The sequence below is a fragment of the Equus przewalskii genome, chromosome 29 (genome assembly GCF_037783145.1).
Source record: "Equus przewalskii isolate Varuska chromosome 29, EquPr2, whole genome shotgun sequence".
Classification (NCBI taxonomy): domain Eukaryota; kingdom Metazoa; phylum Chordata; class Mammalia; order Perissodactyla; family Equidae; genus Equus; species Equus przewalskii.
This window is the reverse complement of record NC_091859.1, coordinates 21,228,374-21,247,282: the sequence shown is the minus strand read 5'-3', so window position 1 is coordinate 21,247,282 and position 18,909 is coordinate 21,228,374. Positions and strand designations below refer to the sequence as shown.

The 18,909-nt window shown below is 39.3% G+C and overlaps 1 protein-coding gene across 12 annotated transcripts in view; it reads left to right on the top strand.

Moving 5' to 3' along the window:
- The window catches only part of NTN4 (netrin 4), a 170,672-nt gene extending 152,445 nt beyond the window's left edge, over positions 1 to 18,227 (top strand). For 10 of the 12 annotated variants that reach the window (XM_070600200.1, XM_070600196.1, XM_070600195.1 and 7 more), the window contains one exon: positions 5,220 to 6,656. In XM_070600200.1, coding sequence (XP_070456301.1) covers positions 5,220 to 5,362 — 143 coding nt within the window. In that variant the 3' untranslated portion in view covers positions 5,363 to 6,656. Of the gene's footprint in view, positions 1 to 5,219; positions 6,657 to 17,488 lie in introns of those variants that run through there. The other 2 variants (XM_070600193.1, XM_070600192.1) reach the window with 1 other exon arrangement.
- The last annotated feature ends 682 nt before the right edge of the window (positions 18,228 to 18,909 follow it).

Below are 18,909 nucleotides of genomic sequence, written 5' to 3'. Positions count from 1 at the left end.
AAGAACAGATGAAGTCATCAGAATCTTGAATTTTGAATACAGGAAACAAAGAGACATTAAATTTAAGTTCTATTTCCCAATGATCTGTGTGTAGGGGCTCTTCCTATAAGCACTTTCTACTATCTTGGCAAAAGAATAAAAAAAAAATAAATCCGCTCAGTTTTTTAGTAAGACATTAAAAACGAAAGCTTTGACCATCTGAGCTACCCTCCAGGAAGTGAACTGTACTTCCTAATCAGGTTTCTGCCAACAGAGTCAAAGAATCAACTGAGTTCATCACAATTGAAAACATAAGCACAATTATTCAAAGAATTCTTGAAAACATGTTTACTCGCTTTGAAGAAAAGATTGGAACCTGCCAAAGCAAAACCAGACACTGTTTCATTTTACTTTGTTTTTCCATTTTTACAAGTTCAGTAGCTGAGGCCAAAGAAAACTGATAAGAAAATTCTGAAACCTTACACACCAACTTGTTTCCTTTGCTACTTTTGAAAGGGAGCAATCGAATTGGCATCCTTGCAATTTCATTCCAACATTCATACATACTTTTATTCATTTATCAATCATGTATTTTAGAATATCAAGACTAGCACTAAAGAATTATAGAGACCAGCCCCATGACCTAGTGGTTAAGTTTGGCAGACTCTGCTTTGGTGACCGGGGTTCAGTTCCTAGGTGCAGACCTACACAACTTGTCAGCAGCCATGCTGTGGTGGTGACCCACATACAAAAGAGAGGAAGCCTGACACAGATGTTAGCTTAGGGTGAATCCTCCTCAAGCAAAAAGTGGAAGGTTGGCAATAGATGTTAGCTCAGAGTGAATCTTCCTCAGCAAAAAAAAAAAAAAAGAACTATATTTCTTTTTCTATGGATGCAAAATAAACTTTGTGGGGCTGGCCCTGTTGCTGAGTGGTTAAGTTCACACACTCCACTTCAGCAGCCCAGGGTTTGCTGGTTCAGATCTTGGGCGCAGATCTACACACAGCTTATCGAGCCATGCTGTGGCGGCATCCCACATAGAAGAACTAGAATGACTTACAACTAGGATATACAACTATGTACTGGGGCTTTGGGGAGAGAAAGAAAAAAGAGGAAGATTGGCAAAGGATGTTAGCTCAGAGCCAATCTTCCTCACCAAATTAATAAATAATTAAAAAATTTAAAAATAGGGGCCAGCCTGGTGGCGCAGCGGTTAAGTTCACACATTCCACTTCAGCAGCCCGGGGTTTGCCAGTTTGGATCCCGGGTGCAGACATGGCACCGCTTGACACACCATGCTGTGGTAGGCATCCCATATAGAAAGTAGAGGAAGATGGGCACAGATGTTTCCTCAGAGCCAGTCTTCCTCAGTAAAAAGAGGAGGATTAGCAGCAGATGTTAGCTCAGGGCTAATCTTCCTCAAAAAAAAATTTTTTTAAATAAACTTGTGCCCTCAAACATGGAGCAAAGTAGATGTCAAAATCATAGAGATAGGAAAATAAAATGTAAATGCTAATAAGGGATGCAACAGATAACACTTTTCCACGCTAATTTTTGGCATGATGCTGTTCCATAATTTATGGATTTATTCAGTATCATTTTTGTTAGTTGAAGTTATATTTATGTTTTAAATCAATGCCAAACTCTTATAGTATTTGTTCTATTTATAATTTCAAAGTAAATTCATTTAAAATACTAGACTTAACACTGAAGTTTCCTAAAAATCATTTATTGTATTTTTTATGGGATATTTTATTTTTTATTTATTTATTTATTTTTTGAGGAAGATTAGCCCTGAACTAACATCTGCTGCCAATCTCCCTCTTTTTGCTGAGGAAGACTGGCCTTGAGCTCACATCTGTGCCCATCTTCCTCTACTTTCTATGTGGGACGCCTGCCACAGCATGGCTTGCCAAGTGGTGCCGTGTCCACACGTGGGATCCGAACCAGTGAACCCTGGGCTGCCGAAGCAGAACACGTGAACTTGACCAGTGCACCACCAGGCCAGCCCCTATTGTATTTTTTAAATGAGGTTTTTATTTTAGAAATAATACAAACAATCTTACAACCATTGTCTTTTAACTAGTCTGTTAATTAACTATTGGGATTCTTTTTCATGCAGCAGCTAAGGAGACCCTTTAAAGAATTTAAATAGCTCATAATCCATCTTATATTTGTGCCCTCTAGTGTTTGAAACCTCTCTATGCCATTATTTTCCTTTTATTTCTCTCTTTTTTAAAAACATCGTCATAGCTATTTTTAAGTTTAGGATTGATTCCTTTTAACAACATTTTAAATAACCGTTTTATTGCTATAGAAGCAATACATGTACACTTTAGAAATTTAGGAGAAAATTTTAAATTTCACATTTCTACCCCTCAGAGATCATCTTTGTTAGCATCTTAGTGCAAATCCTTCCAGATCTTTCTCTGTGCATGGATATATTGTATTTTTTTAACCAAAATGAAATCATAGTACATGCTTCATTCTGCAGCCCACTTTATTCAGTTAATGATCTTTACCTTCAATTTTAGTTTATTTTCATATAGTTTAACACTCAGACCATATTCCAATTTCCCAACTGATCCCAAAATGTCTCTTAGAGCTGGTTTGTCCTTGCCAGTATTCAATCCAGGATCACACAGTGTGTCTAGTTTTCAAGTCCCTCAAGTCTGTTTTATTCGAGCACAGCTCCTTTTTTATTGTTACTGGAGTAATTATTACTGTTGAGGAATCCAGGCCAGGTGGCCAATAGACGATCCTACTTTCTATATTTATCTAATCGGTTCCTCGTGGTGTCATTTAGCTTGTCCCTGTACTTTCTATATTTCCTGCCATCTCTAAAGAAAAAACTGGATTGGTTCAAGGTACACAGTTTGGTTAGGCTTCATTATAGATATTGCTGGGTACCTCGTGTTGAATCACATTGGAAGACACGTGGTACCCAGATGACTCACCCTCAGTGTTGCTAAATTTGACCTTTGGGTTAGAGCGATGATGATCTGATCTCTCCGTTGGGCAGCTTTGTCTTCCCATTTGAGACTAGAAAATAATGAGTGTGGTGTCGGTCACTGTACGAACATCCAGTTTCCCATTACCCGTTCATTTAATGATTTTGTCACCAATTGGTAATCCCTTCCTGAATCAATAATTTCATTAGAGTTTGAAAAGTGATTTTTTTTAATTCCATCTTAATTCTCTTCACTTCTTAGCTGACATTCTTCTGTAAGGGGACTTTCTCTCCCAAGCCAGGCTCTTAGGTTACCATGAAATGCCGTTCCTATTGTCAAGGCAGGATAAACGCTAAGTTCTTTCTCTTCGGTTTCGAATTTTCCAAGTGAGGAATGGTTTTAATAGCTGCCTCAAAAGATGACGAATTAATTTTTCTCTTGATTTTTCTTTCAGAATTACGAGAATTATTTGTCATTTTGGAATTATGGATTTTTGTTGACTCAGTGTGTTTCAATACGCACAATTATGCTTCTTGGTGCTCAAATTATCACAACTTTGACAAGTTAAAACCCCTTCTTGCTAGCTCCTGTGTCCTTCTAAAAGGATCCCCATTAATTTGTGGAAGTTTTCTTGCTTTTTAGCACAATAAGATGTCCTATGCCTGCCTTGTATCTTCCTGCCCTGGACCCAAAATAAGCCATTCTCCAAGAAACCTTGTTTTGTTTTGTTTTTAGTGACACCTGCTTTAGAGACCACAGGATGTTTGTTATAGGTGTTCATTACTACTGGGATGACATTTTTTCTAGGTCATTTCAGTGAATGAATAAGAATATGTGTATTAAGCTATGAGTTTAAATTAACATTTTCAATTGAATCCTAACATCTAGTGTTTTCCCTTAATTTGAGTTTTAAAGTATATGTCTCTTCACCTTATATTGGAAACTTTTTTTTTTTTAAAGATTGGCCCTAACATCTGTTGCCAATATTTTTTTTGTTCTTCTTCTCCCCAAAGCACCCCCGTACATAATTGTATATACTAGTCATAGGTCTGTGTAATTCTGCTGTGTGGGATGCTGCCTCAGCATGGCTTGATGAGTGGTACTAGGTCCATGCCCAGGATCCAAACTGACGAAACCCTGGGCCACCAAAGCGGAGTGCACCAACTTAACCACTTGGCCACAAGGCCAGCCCCTGGAAACTTTTCTTTTATAAATGTAATTTCTTATTTGCTCTATCCTATAATATTAAAGAAAATTGTTTCAAAATACCAATAATTGATATTACTACAAGCATCTCCTGAGGGAGATTATCATATTTCTTTTTATTAATGTATAGATAATCAGACTGTCCTTTCATTGTTTGTTAGCCAAAATTTTTTATTTGAAACCTGAAAAGAATTTTGAATTACAAAGTCAGCCCCAGGTTCTGGTCAGTTCTCACCATTATTTATTCATTTATTTATTTACTTATTTATTTTTGGGAAGATTGGCCCTGAGCTAACGTCTACTGCCAATCCTCCTCTTTTTGCTGAGGAAGATTGGCCTGAGCTAACATCCGTGCTCATCTTCCTCTATTTTATATGTGGCTCGCCTGCCACAGCATGGCTTGATAAGCAATGCTAGGTCCATGCCCAGGATCCAAACCAGTGAACCCCAGGCCACTGAAGCAGAGCGAGCAAATTTAATCGCTATGCCACTGGGCCAGCCCTTCATCATTATTTTTTTAGTGTATGACAAACAAGCATCCTATATTCCAAAAACGCTTTGACTTTACATAGAAATATGTGTTATTTTGTATAATCGAAGGCTCTCTTTCAAGGTGTTTTCCCAACTGGTTGTTTCACTTTTATAAAACCTTCTTAACATACGCTACCATACATAGTGAATCTCCAAGAAATACTGACTTATAGCCTCATGCTAAGCGCCCGCAGAAGCCTCGCTTCTTTCCCGTGAAGGGTGGCGTTGTGCCAAGTAAAAGTTCTACAGACAGGCAGACCTGAGCGGAAGTCAGCACTGCTCCTTCCTGGGAGACACCGAGCAAGTCTCTTAATCTTTCTGGGCCTCAGTGTCCTCATGTGGAAAAGAAGAAGAAAAATAACCCCTACTGCATAGGGTTACTTTCAAGAGTAAAAGAGCTAATACACGTCAAGCACTCAGCACATAGTAAATGCATGTTGAATGTCAGCTCTTATTGCCAGCGACTCCCTGTCTCAGCCACGAATACGTGAAACTGCTGCAGCCTTCCATGAATTATGATACTATACAGCCCCTAATTTTGTTCTCTTTTAGGTTTGGAGTACCTGGTAGCAGGACATGAGGATGTAAGAACAGGCAAACTAGTCGTGAATATGAAAAGTTTTGTCCAGCACTGGAAACCTTCTCTTGGAAGAAAAGTCATGGATATTTTAAAAAGAGAATGCAAGTATCGATAAAGGTGGATAGCACATAATGGCACTTCTCTGTGTACAAAACACAAACTGAATGGAAAAGAGACCTCAAAAATGAAACTGGAATTCTTTTTAAGTGCCAAAATGTATAGAAATGTTCCAATGCATGGGCCTTGTCTAGCCTATCTGTTTTGGGCCCATGTTTAAATACAATCTGTTTCATAAAGAGGAATGAAAAATCCGAAGCTGATACCTGTTTTCTATGGGACTGATTCTGAAATTCATAACTGTTAAGAATATTTTAATAGCAGTATAATATTTAGCAGTAATCCATTAAGGGCAATACATCTAACAAGGATTCCCTCAGCTTCAGATATGTTACTTACATTTGTGCTACTTAAAGTAATTAATGAGATTTTTAAGGAACCCCCAACCCTACTATCAGAAAAGGTATTTCTTAAAAAGAGCCTTCTCTTGCGTGATGTGCGCGAACTTTGGTCTGTTGGGTGTTAAATGGACCCTTTCCACATGTAAATAGTATTTCCTTGTATAAAGCACTTTACTGCCCACCACTTGTGTTGTGAAAGTTTGGAGACTGCAGTTGACAGAAAGAAAAGAAAAGGTGTGTAAGAAAACCTACTGAAACAGAAGCACTGCCACTACGTGTGGACAAAAGTGACCGCATAAAGGAAGTCCTACTATTTAACTCTGAACGCTTGGAGAAGCTATGTGAAGATGCAACCTTAAAGGAGAATATGTTTGCATGAAGTCTCAGCTTCAGGCTAGAGGTTAGATTCCAGAGATACTGGCCAAGATGAAACTTTTTAAAAAAATCTAAACAAGAAGAGACTTTAAAATAAGAGAAAGAAATCATAAGTGTAGAAATATGCTTTGATAAAGAGGAAATGGACTTTAAATTTTAAAAAGCTCACTTATTTGCAATGCACTTGTGTACACTTCAAAAATTATTGTAGACACAGAATTTGTTTTATTTTTGTGTTTAGTATTTAAACCTGAATATTGAAACAGTTTCCTCCTTGTCTTTATTAACAGTATATGGTCATTATATTTACTCATTTTTTTACACAATATATTTGATAGTTCACCAAATTACAGGTTTTTGGTATTATTCATCTTCTTTACCCATGCATAACCACTATAAACACAGGTTCTTCTGTACTTGAATATACAAAACAGGAACCACCGTGCCATAAGATTGACTTCACATACAGAACACATTTTTTTCCTGAGGTCCTGTGGACTTGCGAAAGATATATATATATTGCTCTGTTAATTTTTTTATATTTCATATATGTAATAAAGGAATGCGACCTCCTGATTTTTGTCTCATTTCCTGATCAACTCTTTCAATGATGCTAAAGGTTACCTTCTCTTAATGAGGGAACTCAAATCTAATTCCTCAAATTAAGAAAATCAAACAAGGGCCTGCTATTTCCACTCTGTTACTCTGGGGTTTGGGGATGGGGTAGAAGCTAATTCAGACGGGTTTTGTTTCTGTAGCTTTTGGACATGAACTTTTTTCATCAGGTGCATTGCATTTTTTAGATTACATTTACTTTTCAACTAATTTAGAAAGTAATAAATGTTCATTGTTGAAAATACAGAAAAGTGTAATGGGAAAAAATACCTATATTCCAGCCGTCCTATGATAACAGCTGTTAACGTTTTAGTGTCTATGCTGCTTAGACTGTTTTCCATGCATATACTTACCTTTTATAGAACTGGAATTATACTACATACTCTTAGGAAATCTGCTTTTATCACCTGTAGCATGTCTCTCAGCTTCTTACCTACTCCTATCTTATCCTGGTAGGTGGAACACTATCTAGTAGGGTATCATTTACAAGCAACTTATAAGATATGTGGGTAAGTATGTTATACCAAGAAAAACATCTGAAATACATCAAATACAGGATTTTCTTAAGTTTCAGAATTGCCAAGTTGCCTTCTTTCCAATTTTACTTTATTTAATATTACTATTACCTTTTAAAAAGAAGGATACAAATAATGTCTGCTTTTTAAAAAAGTAGACAGATGTCCATAACATATTAGTAAATGAAAAAAAAATGCAAAACAATATATATATTATTAGCCCCCAACCCCAAAACACATTTATAATATGTACAGTGTTTTAAAAGGTCTGAAAGCTAGAGTACAGTAGTATTTGCCCCTGTAGGGGAAAGAAGGAGCGAGATCTTCCCTTTAATTCTGCATATATCTGTATTGCTTGACTTTCTTTCATTGAGCATATACTACTTTTGTAACCTATTTTTTAAAATAATGAACATTTAACCAATTGACTTTAAAGTATGTTCAAGCAAAAACATAACTAAAAGTTTAATTTTAGCTAGGTTACCAAATCGTGGGACCCTTATGTGTCTTCCCAGTCCTCTTTGACCAGAATCTTCTTCCTTAACTGCTCTTTCAAAACCTTTTCTTGGCAACCTTCCAAAAAATAGGTCATTGTTATCATCATTTCTTAACGTCTTGATTCTCAAAACACTTGCAGCCCTTCCACTGCAGTTTTAATTTCTTATGAGCATCGTTTGGATTCCAAAGTGAAAAAAAAAAAGGAAAGACGTGAAAGAAACCCTGTGTTCCCCATTTGTAAAAGTAAAAAGTAAACAACAACATGGAGTGGGAGCTAGCTGCCTCGTGACCCCATTCCCATTGCATCATTCCATCATTCTGCCACACTTCTATATACACTTTCTCCTTCTTGGCATCTTTCAAAATAACATCTCGGTACCAAGGCAACAGGTCAAATAAAACTTCCATCTATGGCTTCATATGAACCTGAACACTTCCTTCAAGAGCTGGTGGGAAAGTCTCTGCCCCCAGAGCTTTGCTCCTTATACCTCTGGGCTTTATGAGTCAGCTGATTAGTTGCATAATCTCCACATATGCATCTGTATTATTTCTGAGGCCAACCCAGTCTATGCCTTCTTATTACATCACTTTCTCCATAGAGGAATGTTACTAATATTTAGTATTTGATGCAATGGAAATTCTCAATAACAGGATGATCTTTTAATAGTGTCCGCTAAATGAGGTCAAATCTGTGGGGAAGTGACCACGAGTCCAAAAAGCAGTGTCCATCTGGCTATATTAAACAGAAAGCAAGGCCTATTATGGGTAAACATAGTTCTTTGGGACGCTTTGAGTTCTTGCAAAACAAATCCTTTTCTGAATGACTAGAGACTTATCAACTCTGAAGGGTGGGAAAAAGAACCTTGAAAATTCCTTGTGCTGGCTGCCCCTTTGCCACTCCCCTGAACGCCTGAGAACAAGGAGCCTGAGCACAGCCTCCGCTGCTGAGTTTTGTCAGAGGTCCCAGACTGAATTGCTTTTGTGTTCATTGTTTCAATGATAAGCAGTCCCCTAACTTAACTTTATCAAAGAGCCAAAGTTACTCAAGACTTATTTCCCACAGTTTAGAAGGAAAATATTTATGAACAACGTGAATTTTACAAGGGAGATTGGTATGATAAAAAGGAATAGAAGCAAAGGGCTGTGTCTTACATGACTGATGTTTTCTTAAGTCTCTCAGAGAACGGTTGGTCTGAGATTACCTTCTGAAAAATGATGCCCTTGTCCCTGCTTTTCTACACTTTTACCAAAGGGAGTTAATCACTTCTCTACTTTTTGAGCATTACTGACTGTGTTTGAGGCCTGCAGCTTTTTAAATGACAAATTCCCGGATTTATTATCAGTCAGCTCATATATGCTGAATAACAACAACAACAACAAAGCAGAATGTTAGTCATGAGAAAGAAAGAAGTCTGTACTCGGACAAATAGATATTTTCAAAATGTGAGATGCATGTTCTATACAAAGAGAGTCTTAATACATCTTTGGTTTCTTAATATGGAGTCACAGGTGGGTGACCATGTTCCAAAGTGTGATTATTAGTAATGAATTAATTTATAAATTGAAGAATATCCAAGATTTATTAGGAATGATCAAATCATAGCTCACCTATCCAAATAAAGGGGAACAACAGTCAGGCAGGGAAGCGTGCTTCCCAGAAAGGAAAATAATCACTATCAGCAAATTTTCATCAACGATTTGCCCAAAAACTCTCTGGACACCTCCTTCTCAGCCAGGACACCATCAAGGACTTCAAACTTGGTGAATGAAAATTAAGAAAGATAATAATATCAATAGCAATCAATAGTTAAGAGTTTACTACAAGATAGGCACTTTTCTAAGTACTTTACGTGGATGAATCTCGTTTGACCCTCCTAAGCACCCCTGAAGTGTGCGTCATTATTATCTCCATTTCCCAGATGAGGAAACTGAGACACAGCGAGACCGAATTCTCCAAGGACACTCAGCTGTTAATTGTGGAGACTGGATTTGAACCCAAGCATTCCAATTTGCAGAGTTCCTATTTCAACCACTAAAAGGGGATTCTGGCATTGAGAAAGGACTCCATGTGAGGTGATGGCAACTGCACCATTTTCCTCCTTGGCTTTTTCTTTTAGATAGTAGTTGAGGGAAGAGCACTGAAGATCAGTATTTCTCCCCGTTCTCCTTCTCCAAATTATAAGGTATTCTATTATTCCGCTCTGCAATTACATAATTTTCTACTGGCTTTCTCATTGTTACATTGCCATTAGAGTAACACTACTTACCACAATTTATACTAAGATGAAATAGTAAGAGTCCATTTTTTACCTTTGCTCTCTTCCTCTTGGTCTGGTTTTCTGAGCTCTATTTAGGCGTAAGATCCACTTTTGCATTTATCAATAATGGCCCTGAATGAAATTCTACAGCATTCCAATTCTCTCAGCTCTAGCTTTTGCTGTATAGAGCAATTCTGCTTGCAAGACAAATGAAAAGGAATCACACCAGGGAGACGCAAAGAAATAGGAAAAAATAGAAAATGTAGGCACTTTGTTAACCAAGAAGAGAGAGCAAAAGGCAGGAAGTAAGGGATAAAGATATAAGAGAATAAAGGAAAGCAACAGCTGGAAAAGAAACCAGGTGGTTTGTTCTAGTAAGATTATGCAAAATATTCCAAAGTGGACCATACTCAGTCACCCAATTCTTCCACTGCTAGATACCATGATTTATGCAAGATATTTCTGAATATTTATTACAAGATTTTTCCACCCGACTCTCTTGCTGCTAGCTGTGTATGAGGAGCCAGAAAAGATAAAGATAGAGCAACAGAGAAACTTTAGGTAATGGTAATTAGGAAACCAATTGGCTTTGCCATGTATTGAAACAGAATTTTAAATTTATCTTTTTACAAAGTACATAGTTAACAAAACACTTAATATCAGTAAGCATTGCCTAAGAGTATTTTTCAATATGCGTACTCATCATAATAATGGTTATCACTTTTACCCTTACTATGTGCCAGGTGCTGTGCTAAACTTTACAAGACTTCCCTCCTCAGATCTCACATAATAACCTTGTGAAGTTGGCACTGTTATTAGGTGCAAACTGAGAGCGAGAGGGTTAAGAGACTTGTCCAAGGTCACAAAACACCTAAGTGGCAACGCTAAGATTTGAACCTTGATTTACTTACCTTTAGGACCCATATTTTTTGATTCTATGATCTGCTGAAGCCTCTAACCAATGATTCTCAAATAGTGTGCATAAAAATCAGCAGACATGGCTGTTAAAATGCAGAGTCCCTGGCCCCTACCTCAGAACATCTTTCAAAAGGTCTGGTGGGGACCAGGGATGGACATTTTAACAAGCACCAGTGGTGACTCATACAGGTGGTCTATACACAAGATTTTGAGAAACACTGCTTTACCTCTTACAGAATAGTCTCAATAAAGTCATAGAATTATTCATTACTTCTGTTTCTGCAAATGTATCTCCCTCTGGTCATAAATCTACTTGGCCTTCATCACGAATGTTATTTCATGAATTACTGAACGTTTATTACTGTTAGGGTTATCCAGGAACTAAAATGGTAGAGAAGGGGAATTGAAAGGATATCCCTCCAGCTATTATATGCTCTACTTCCTAACCTGGTCTTAAACAGAATTGTGAAATATCTAAATTTGTCTTTGATATCTCAGCTCTTCGCTCCACTTTGGGCAATCTCCTCCCGGGTGCTCGTTGGCCTCATTTCTCTCGGAGTCCACATGAAGATGCTATGCAAAACTCTAAACTCCCAACTTTCCCTCAAGCCTTAAATGGTATACTCATCAAGATGTTACTCTTGACCAAGAGACTGATAGATTGATAAGATAAAATAAATCATTCTAATGAGATACTTCCTCATTTTCCCACTTCTCTCTCTCTCTCCCTAACACAATGCTGTATTTGCCCAAGTAAACCATGCGTGTCGGCAAAAAACTTTTAATGGGTGATTCTTATCATGGGAACTTCAGGCACTGATGGTAGGCCAGTGGAGGAGATATTTTTGGTCAGCTGTGCCTTTCAATGCCTCATAAATCAGGCTGCTGAGGCAGCCTCCTAATTTCCCTCTAGGCAATGCCAGTCCTGTTCACACACTCAATTATACCCCACTGAGAGGCTTAAAAAGTAAAGAGAAACGTGAAAAAGCAGTGACATTGGGAAAGGAAAGTATGGGGGACCGCCTCCATTACCCTCTCTCGGAAATGAGGATCCAGCCACAAATATAATAATAATCCACACAGACTTCACATTTTTCTTTCGCATTCCTGTAAATGAGAAATAAAATCCAGGATAACATTTTCCTTGATAGGTATGGGGAGAAAAATCAAGGAAATGTACACAACTTGCATCATAGCTAATGGAATTCCTTAACCTCAGAAACACTCACGTGACACACACGTGTGTGCTCCAACCTTTTTGCATGGAGACTTGCCCAGCAGTGACCTTCACCAGCCTAGAGAGCTTTTTATAACAATTGAGAACACACAACTGGATATTTTTATCAGCGTGTTCTCTGCCTTTGATAAACGTCATACTAAGCAGTTTGAAGCAAAAACACGGTGAATACATTGTTTTAAATGCAGTATTCGTAAGTACACTTAATTAGCATCCTCCAAAATTTTACAGGTTTCACCAAACGCCTCAAGAAAGAAGACTAAGTTAGGAAAAGACCTTCCAAGTTTTCCCTTGTCCCTAACTGTTATCCTACTAAGATTAGGTAAAAGCTATTTGAGAAGTCGTGTTTAATGCCTCATATGGGCCATCGTTGATTTTTCAGGACTCCAATTAATATCTTTATGAAACGTGTTTTCCTTTTTTAAGCAGAATATAAAATAACACGTGTAAAAACACAACAATACCCTACAACATGAAGAGTTCTTTATAATCTATTTTTATGGCAATAAATAGATGCTTGCCCTTTCTCACTCTCCCATGGAGTAGGTAAATTCCTTACTGAAGCAGCATGATTTACAGAAGGGATGAGCAGGACCAGCATTTTCAGAGTGCCAAACACCATCACAATCATTATCTCAATTAACGCTCAGAACAACCTTTTGAAGTAGGTTTTATTATCTCATTCTACAGATGAGAAACGTGAGATTAAGAGGAGTAAAGGAACTTGCCCAGGGCCGGTAGCTAGAATTCAAAAGAAGGGTCTGTCTTATTCCAAATCCTATGCTTGTTCAACTGCATAATGCTGCTTTAAGCCTCTGAGTTCCTGTCTCAGCAATGTTTGTTGGATTGTAGATCTTCATCCATTAACCGGTATTTCTTATGACCCTCCTATACAGGGGTCAGTGTTCTGGGCCCTGGGGATATAGCAGTGAACAGAACAAAACCGCTACTCTCATAGAGCTTACATTCTAGTGGGGGAGGAGCTTCAGAAGATAGCTGCAATAACCCCTCCTCTTTATCCACATTGTAGGGCTTCTTTATCAAGCACTCAATGCCCTAAATGATTTAAGAGAAACATTCTTTTTCCATCTCTAAATGGGAAATTTAACGCAATAGAACCCATCGTCTTGGTTATATTGAACACTGTTTTCCCCAAGATGAAATGAAAGCCATAAATGACTAAATTCCTCAGAAAGGCAAGCTGTTGTAATTGGCTAATGACCACAAAGCAGGCATTTTTTGAGTTATACTAAATGCCCGGCGGGAAGCAGCAGAATTCTTCCTCCCATCTCCCATTATGGAGATGACGAGGTCCTGCTCTGTGCACTGCTCATTAATTTTCCTGTTGGCTTTAAAGATTTACAACAGCTTTGTCTGACACTCGTGTGTGAGAAACACAGGGATCCCCGTGTGCCCAAGCCATGGTTCCCTGGCCAACTTTGCTCCCCACAAGCCTGCTTGGGGCTCATCTCTAGCTCAAAACATTCACTTGCGCCTATGAGAAATAACAGTGACCATAATAGAAAAAGAAATTCTAGGCATTCTTTCAAGTCATTGGGAAGTTCCAGCACATTCCAGCTGCGAAAGAATTCAAGTTCCTCCACTCATGTCAAAGCTCCAACACCATCCTTGTGTGCTTTGTCCATTTAGTGGACGAAGGCCTAGTAATTAACGCTACAAATTCTCTGCCTGCCTTTTTCATCACGAACCACAAGCTGATTCTATAAGGAGGTTAATCTGGGATTTGGTAAATTATTCTCAGGCTTTGGGCAATGACATTTCAGAAGTCTGAAGATTTTCAACATAAAGCATTGCTATTTCAGAGCACTGAGACAATGGTTTGTGATCTGGAGATTTTTGCAGAATATTTTATTCCTTAAGCTTTAGAAATCCACATCTATGACTACTTACAGCTGTTATAAGAAGTCTTCATTCCTTTCAAGGTCCCAAAAGCCAAGTGTTCCTAAGTCCTTTTCTAGGCACAACTGCCTCCTCCAAGTCACCCTCGTTTGAATTTCCCCTACAAATTTCACTCTCACCTGTGATTCTATTTAGGAAGACTCTCTTCCTGCTTACCTCCTAATACTTTGCCTATTTCTTCCTCTATAAAGGAAAGGAGAAGAATAAACAGAAAAGTAACAGAAGTTGCTCCAATTTTTCTTAAGGCAAAGAAAAAATTCTCCCATCATTAAGAAGTGTCCCTGAGTAGCTTCAACAGTACAAATTTAGGCTACTGTTACCAGGTGTCCAAATGATCACATGGCAGAGGTAATTATCACACTCTGCAAAGAGAAACCATTTCTTCAGTGTGCCACAGATTCAGTGCGTATTTCCTTCGATGTAGCCTGCGTGTGCCCTCATTTCAATAATTGAGAGAGGGAAGCGGGAGAAGACCAACACAATTCAAACACTAGCAGATAGATGTCCAATCGGGGAGATTCTACAAACAAGCAACAGTACGTCACACTGGGAGAAGCGCTATTAATGAACTACAAATTAGTCGTGCTAGGGAAGCCCTGAATGAGAGATGGGGGAGGCATTCTGAGGAGGTGATTTGAATTGGGTCTATCAGCAACTTCTCAGCTTTTGGATTTCACTGCGCAGAGGTGAAAGACTCTACATTGTGATTTACAATGACTGTGATGACTCCGATTCCCAGAGTCCCCTGAAATCCAAATATTGTTGTCACTGAGATCTGCTTCGTATGCATTATCTTCACAACAGCTTGATGCTAACCTCTGAGGCAGATGCTGTTATTATTCCCATTGACACGTGAGGAAAAGGAAACTCGGTAAGCAACTAGGCCATTGTGTTACAGGTTGTAAGTGACAGAGTGAGAGTACAAACCCAGATCTGAGCCCCAGAGATGTTGGTCATCATGCTACAGCATTTCTTCTTAACACAAGCTTTCCCAGTCTGCAGAGGCAGCCAACTGCTCTGGCTCTTCCTGAATCTCTCTCCTCCTTGTGGTCCTCTCCATCATTTGCCAGAGGGACTCAGGAATTGAGTCCTGAGACTCCCTACCTTCCTGGATAACTTCCTACAGCTAGGCACCATCATCAACAAGAGATTCAGCATCTCCATTCTCTCCTCCCTACTAAGGCTGAGAAATGATGACTACTCTACAATCTTTAAAAAGAAGACATTGCTGAGTGTAGGCGATGCTGTCATCACAGCCCCATTCCCTAAGAGTATACTGTATAGAACAGGTATGGGTGGTACTCTGACTGCCTGAAAAGGAGACCAAACATCTTAGATGGCAATCATAGCAGTTCTACTTCCAGACCACCACCTTAGAAGGAGGGAAAGTAACAATTCATAATAATATATTGACTCATGTTCACATTTTGTTAGTCTATTCTCTTCCGTTAGAGTGTATAAGGTTTCTGAGGGCAGGGATCACATCTGTTGTGTTCACATCGTATCCTTGTGCATACCATAATACCTGGCATGTATAGTAGGTGCTCAGAAAATATTTGTCAGTGAACAAATAGGTGATATCTCCAAATGAGAAAAGCATATCCAACCACTCCCTTTTCACTATTTATTCAATCATTCGACATTTATTGAGCAGCTGCTGCAAAAACCAGCATAATGGAGTAGTTAAATACCCAGAATCTAGACCCTGATTGCCTGGATTCAAATACTAGTTCTGTCCCTTACCAGCTGTGTGACCCTGGGCTAGCCAACTAATCTTTCTGTATTTTAGTTTCCCAATCTGTACAATGGGGGACATAATAGTACCTATCTCACAGGGTTTTGTGAGGATGGAGTGAATTAATACGGGTAAAATATTTAGAAGAGCACCTGGCATATAATAAATACTAGGTGTTTGCTCTTATGATGAGGATGATATATCAGCCTTCAGGACATGGGGACACAACAGTGAAGAAGTCAGACAGGCCCCTACGTGCATGCAACTTACATTCTAGTAGAAGAAACAAGCCATAAACCTATAAACAAATCAGTAAAATAATTTCAAATAGTTTAAAACACTAGGAAGGAAATAACGCTTCCCTGGTGTACAGAAACTGACACTGAGGCGGAGTTTAGCATGCCAAATGTTTACTAAGGAGAGTCCTTGGGCTCAACATCTGTGGATGGGAAAGGAAGCGGAAGGGGGCAGAGGGAGCAGCAGCACGAGAAAGCAGGCCAACGACAGCCTCAGCCCACCCCATGAGGAACACTGGTGTGCAACAACTCTTCAGAGTTGTTCCGAGCTGGGCTGAGGCGGCCGACCCTTAGATACTCCACTGGATGAGGGTCACTCTAGGAAGGGGTGTGGTCTTGCTCTCTGCAGCTGAAGCAATCCTTAAAGGGGCGGACAGCCGAAGACTGTCTGCCAACAGCACTCAGAGTAGCGGGGGACAGCAGTGCCTCCACCGAGGGGAGATACAGCGGCACAACACGGTATATGCGCCACCTAGCCAAGATGATGGTGGGGCCAGTGGCTACCTAAAATAAAGCGATCACGGAAGGCCTCTCTAGGCAGATAATATTTAGGCTGATCACTACAGGGTGAGGAGGCAACAGCCATATAAATTGACGGAAGAAAGCTTTCTTACTAAAAGAAATAGTCGGTATGTGTCCCCCAGGTCAGACCAAATTGGGAGTGTTCGAAGCGCAAACAGCAAGACCAGTGAGGCCAGAAAGTGATATAAAATGAGGGCTGAAGAGGCAGGCAGGGGCCACAACATGAGAACCTTGCAGGCGTTTGGATTTTATTCTAGATAATGATGAGCAGCAATGGAAGAAAGTGGCAGGGTCCGATTTACTCTTTTAGAAGCTCCCTCTGGCTGATATGTGAGGAATGGATGGAAGAAAAGACAAAAGTGAAAGCAGAGAGACCAATTAAGATTACTGAAGTTTTCCAAACAAGAGATGGTGTGTGGATGAAGATAGAGAAAAGTGGCTCTATTTATATGCAATACTAGGTAGGAAACCCCAGAGGGCTTACTAATGGCTTAAATGTGGAAGGTGAAGGAGAGGAGAATCAAGAACGACTCCTAGTTTCTTGGCTTGAACAACTAGAAGAATAATGGTATCATTTACTGAGATGGGAAAAGGCAGATTTAGGGATGAAAATAAAGAGTTTCATCTTAGATTTTTTTAGTTTGAGATGCCTAATACACATTGAGTGGAGATGCAAGTAGTCAGCTGGATATACAAGTCTGGCGCACAAAAGAAGGGAGGTCAAAGGCTAAAGGTTTATATTTGGGAGTCACAGGTAAACAGACGATATGTTGGTTTGCTATTGCCACATAACCATTCCCAACATTCAGTGGCATAAAACAACAATAACTTATTTTTGCTCACATCTGCAGATTATCTGGAGTTCAATCTAGGCATCTCTGCTTCTATCTGCAGGTCTGTGGCTCAGGTGGGTGGCTCTACATATATGTCTCTCATCCTCCTGGGACCAGCAGGCCAGCCAGGCAATGGCAGAGCCTCAAGAGGACAAGAGGAAACATGCAAGGCCATGAGGAAGTCCTAGGAAATGAAAACAGGATATGGAAAAGATAGCTGCACTCCCATGTTCATTATTCACAGCAGCCAAGACATGGAAGCAACCCAAGTGTCCATCAGCAGATGAATAGATAAAGAAGATGTGGTATACATATACATACACACACGATGGAATATTATTCAGCTATGAGAAAGAAGGAAATCCTGCCATTTGCAACAACCGGGATGGACCTTGAGAACATTATGCTTGATGAGATAAGCCAGACGGAGAAACACAAATATTGTGTGATCTCACTTATATGTGGAATCTAAAAAAGGCAAATTTGTAAAAACAGAGAGTAGAATGGTGGTTACCAGGGGCTGGGGGGCGGGTGGGGGAACTGGGGAAATGTTGTTAATGGGTACAAACTTGCAACCAGAAGATGAATAAGTTCTGGAGCTCTAATGCCGGTGATGAGAGTCAACAATACTGTATTATATGCTTCAAAATTGCTAAGAGGCTAGATCTTAAATGTTCTCACCACAAAAAAGAAATAATTATGTGACATGATAGAGGTGTTCACTAAAGCTATGGTGTTAATCATATTACACCATATAAATGTATCAAATCAATACATAAACTTACCTTAAATTTACACAATGTTATATGTCAATTATATCTCAATTTTTTCAAAAAGTCCTGGGCTCTTGGCACACCTTTACTTCTGCCAATAGATCATTATTCAAAGCAAGTTATGTGCCAAGTCCCAAGTTGAGGGGAGGAGATGTCCGCTCTGCCCATGATGAGACCCTGGATGGAGGCGTTGGGCGAGGCGAGTGAAATTAGGATCAAAAATGTAATCTACCACAGATGAGATCACCCAGGGTAAAATGTAGATAGAAAAAAGAACCGGGCTTGAACAAATTCCTGGCGTACTTCAGCATTTACCAGTCTGCTAGAAGAGGAAAAACCAGCAAGGATTTAGAAGGAGTAAGTGCAGTTAGAGAATAATTAAGAGAACAGGAGAGAACAATGTTTCAAGAAGGAGACTGTCGAATGCTGTGATACCAAATAAGATGTGAACAGAGAAATGACTGCTTTAACTGGCAGCATGGTCCACCATCCAGGTGTTCTGTGACAGGACACTAGGACAGGTGGGAGGAAAGACTCGACCCTCTCATCCCAGGTTTTAAGACAGAAGGAAAGCAAATTATGTTTGGACAATAAAAAAGACCACTCTGTCAGCAACGGTAGGATTGGGAAGGTGAGCGATTGATTATAAGGTTGTTTAAGGCCAGATTGTTGAAGCTCTTCATCACCTGGCTGGGGAGTTGGAACTTGG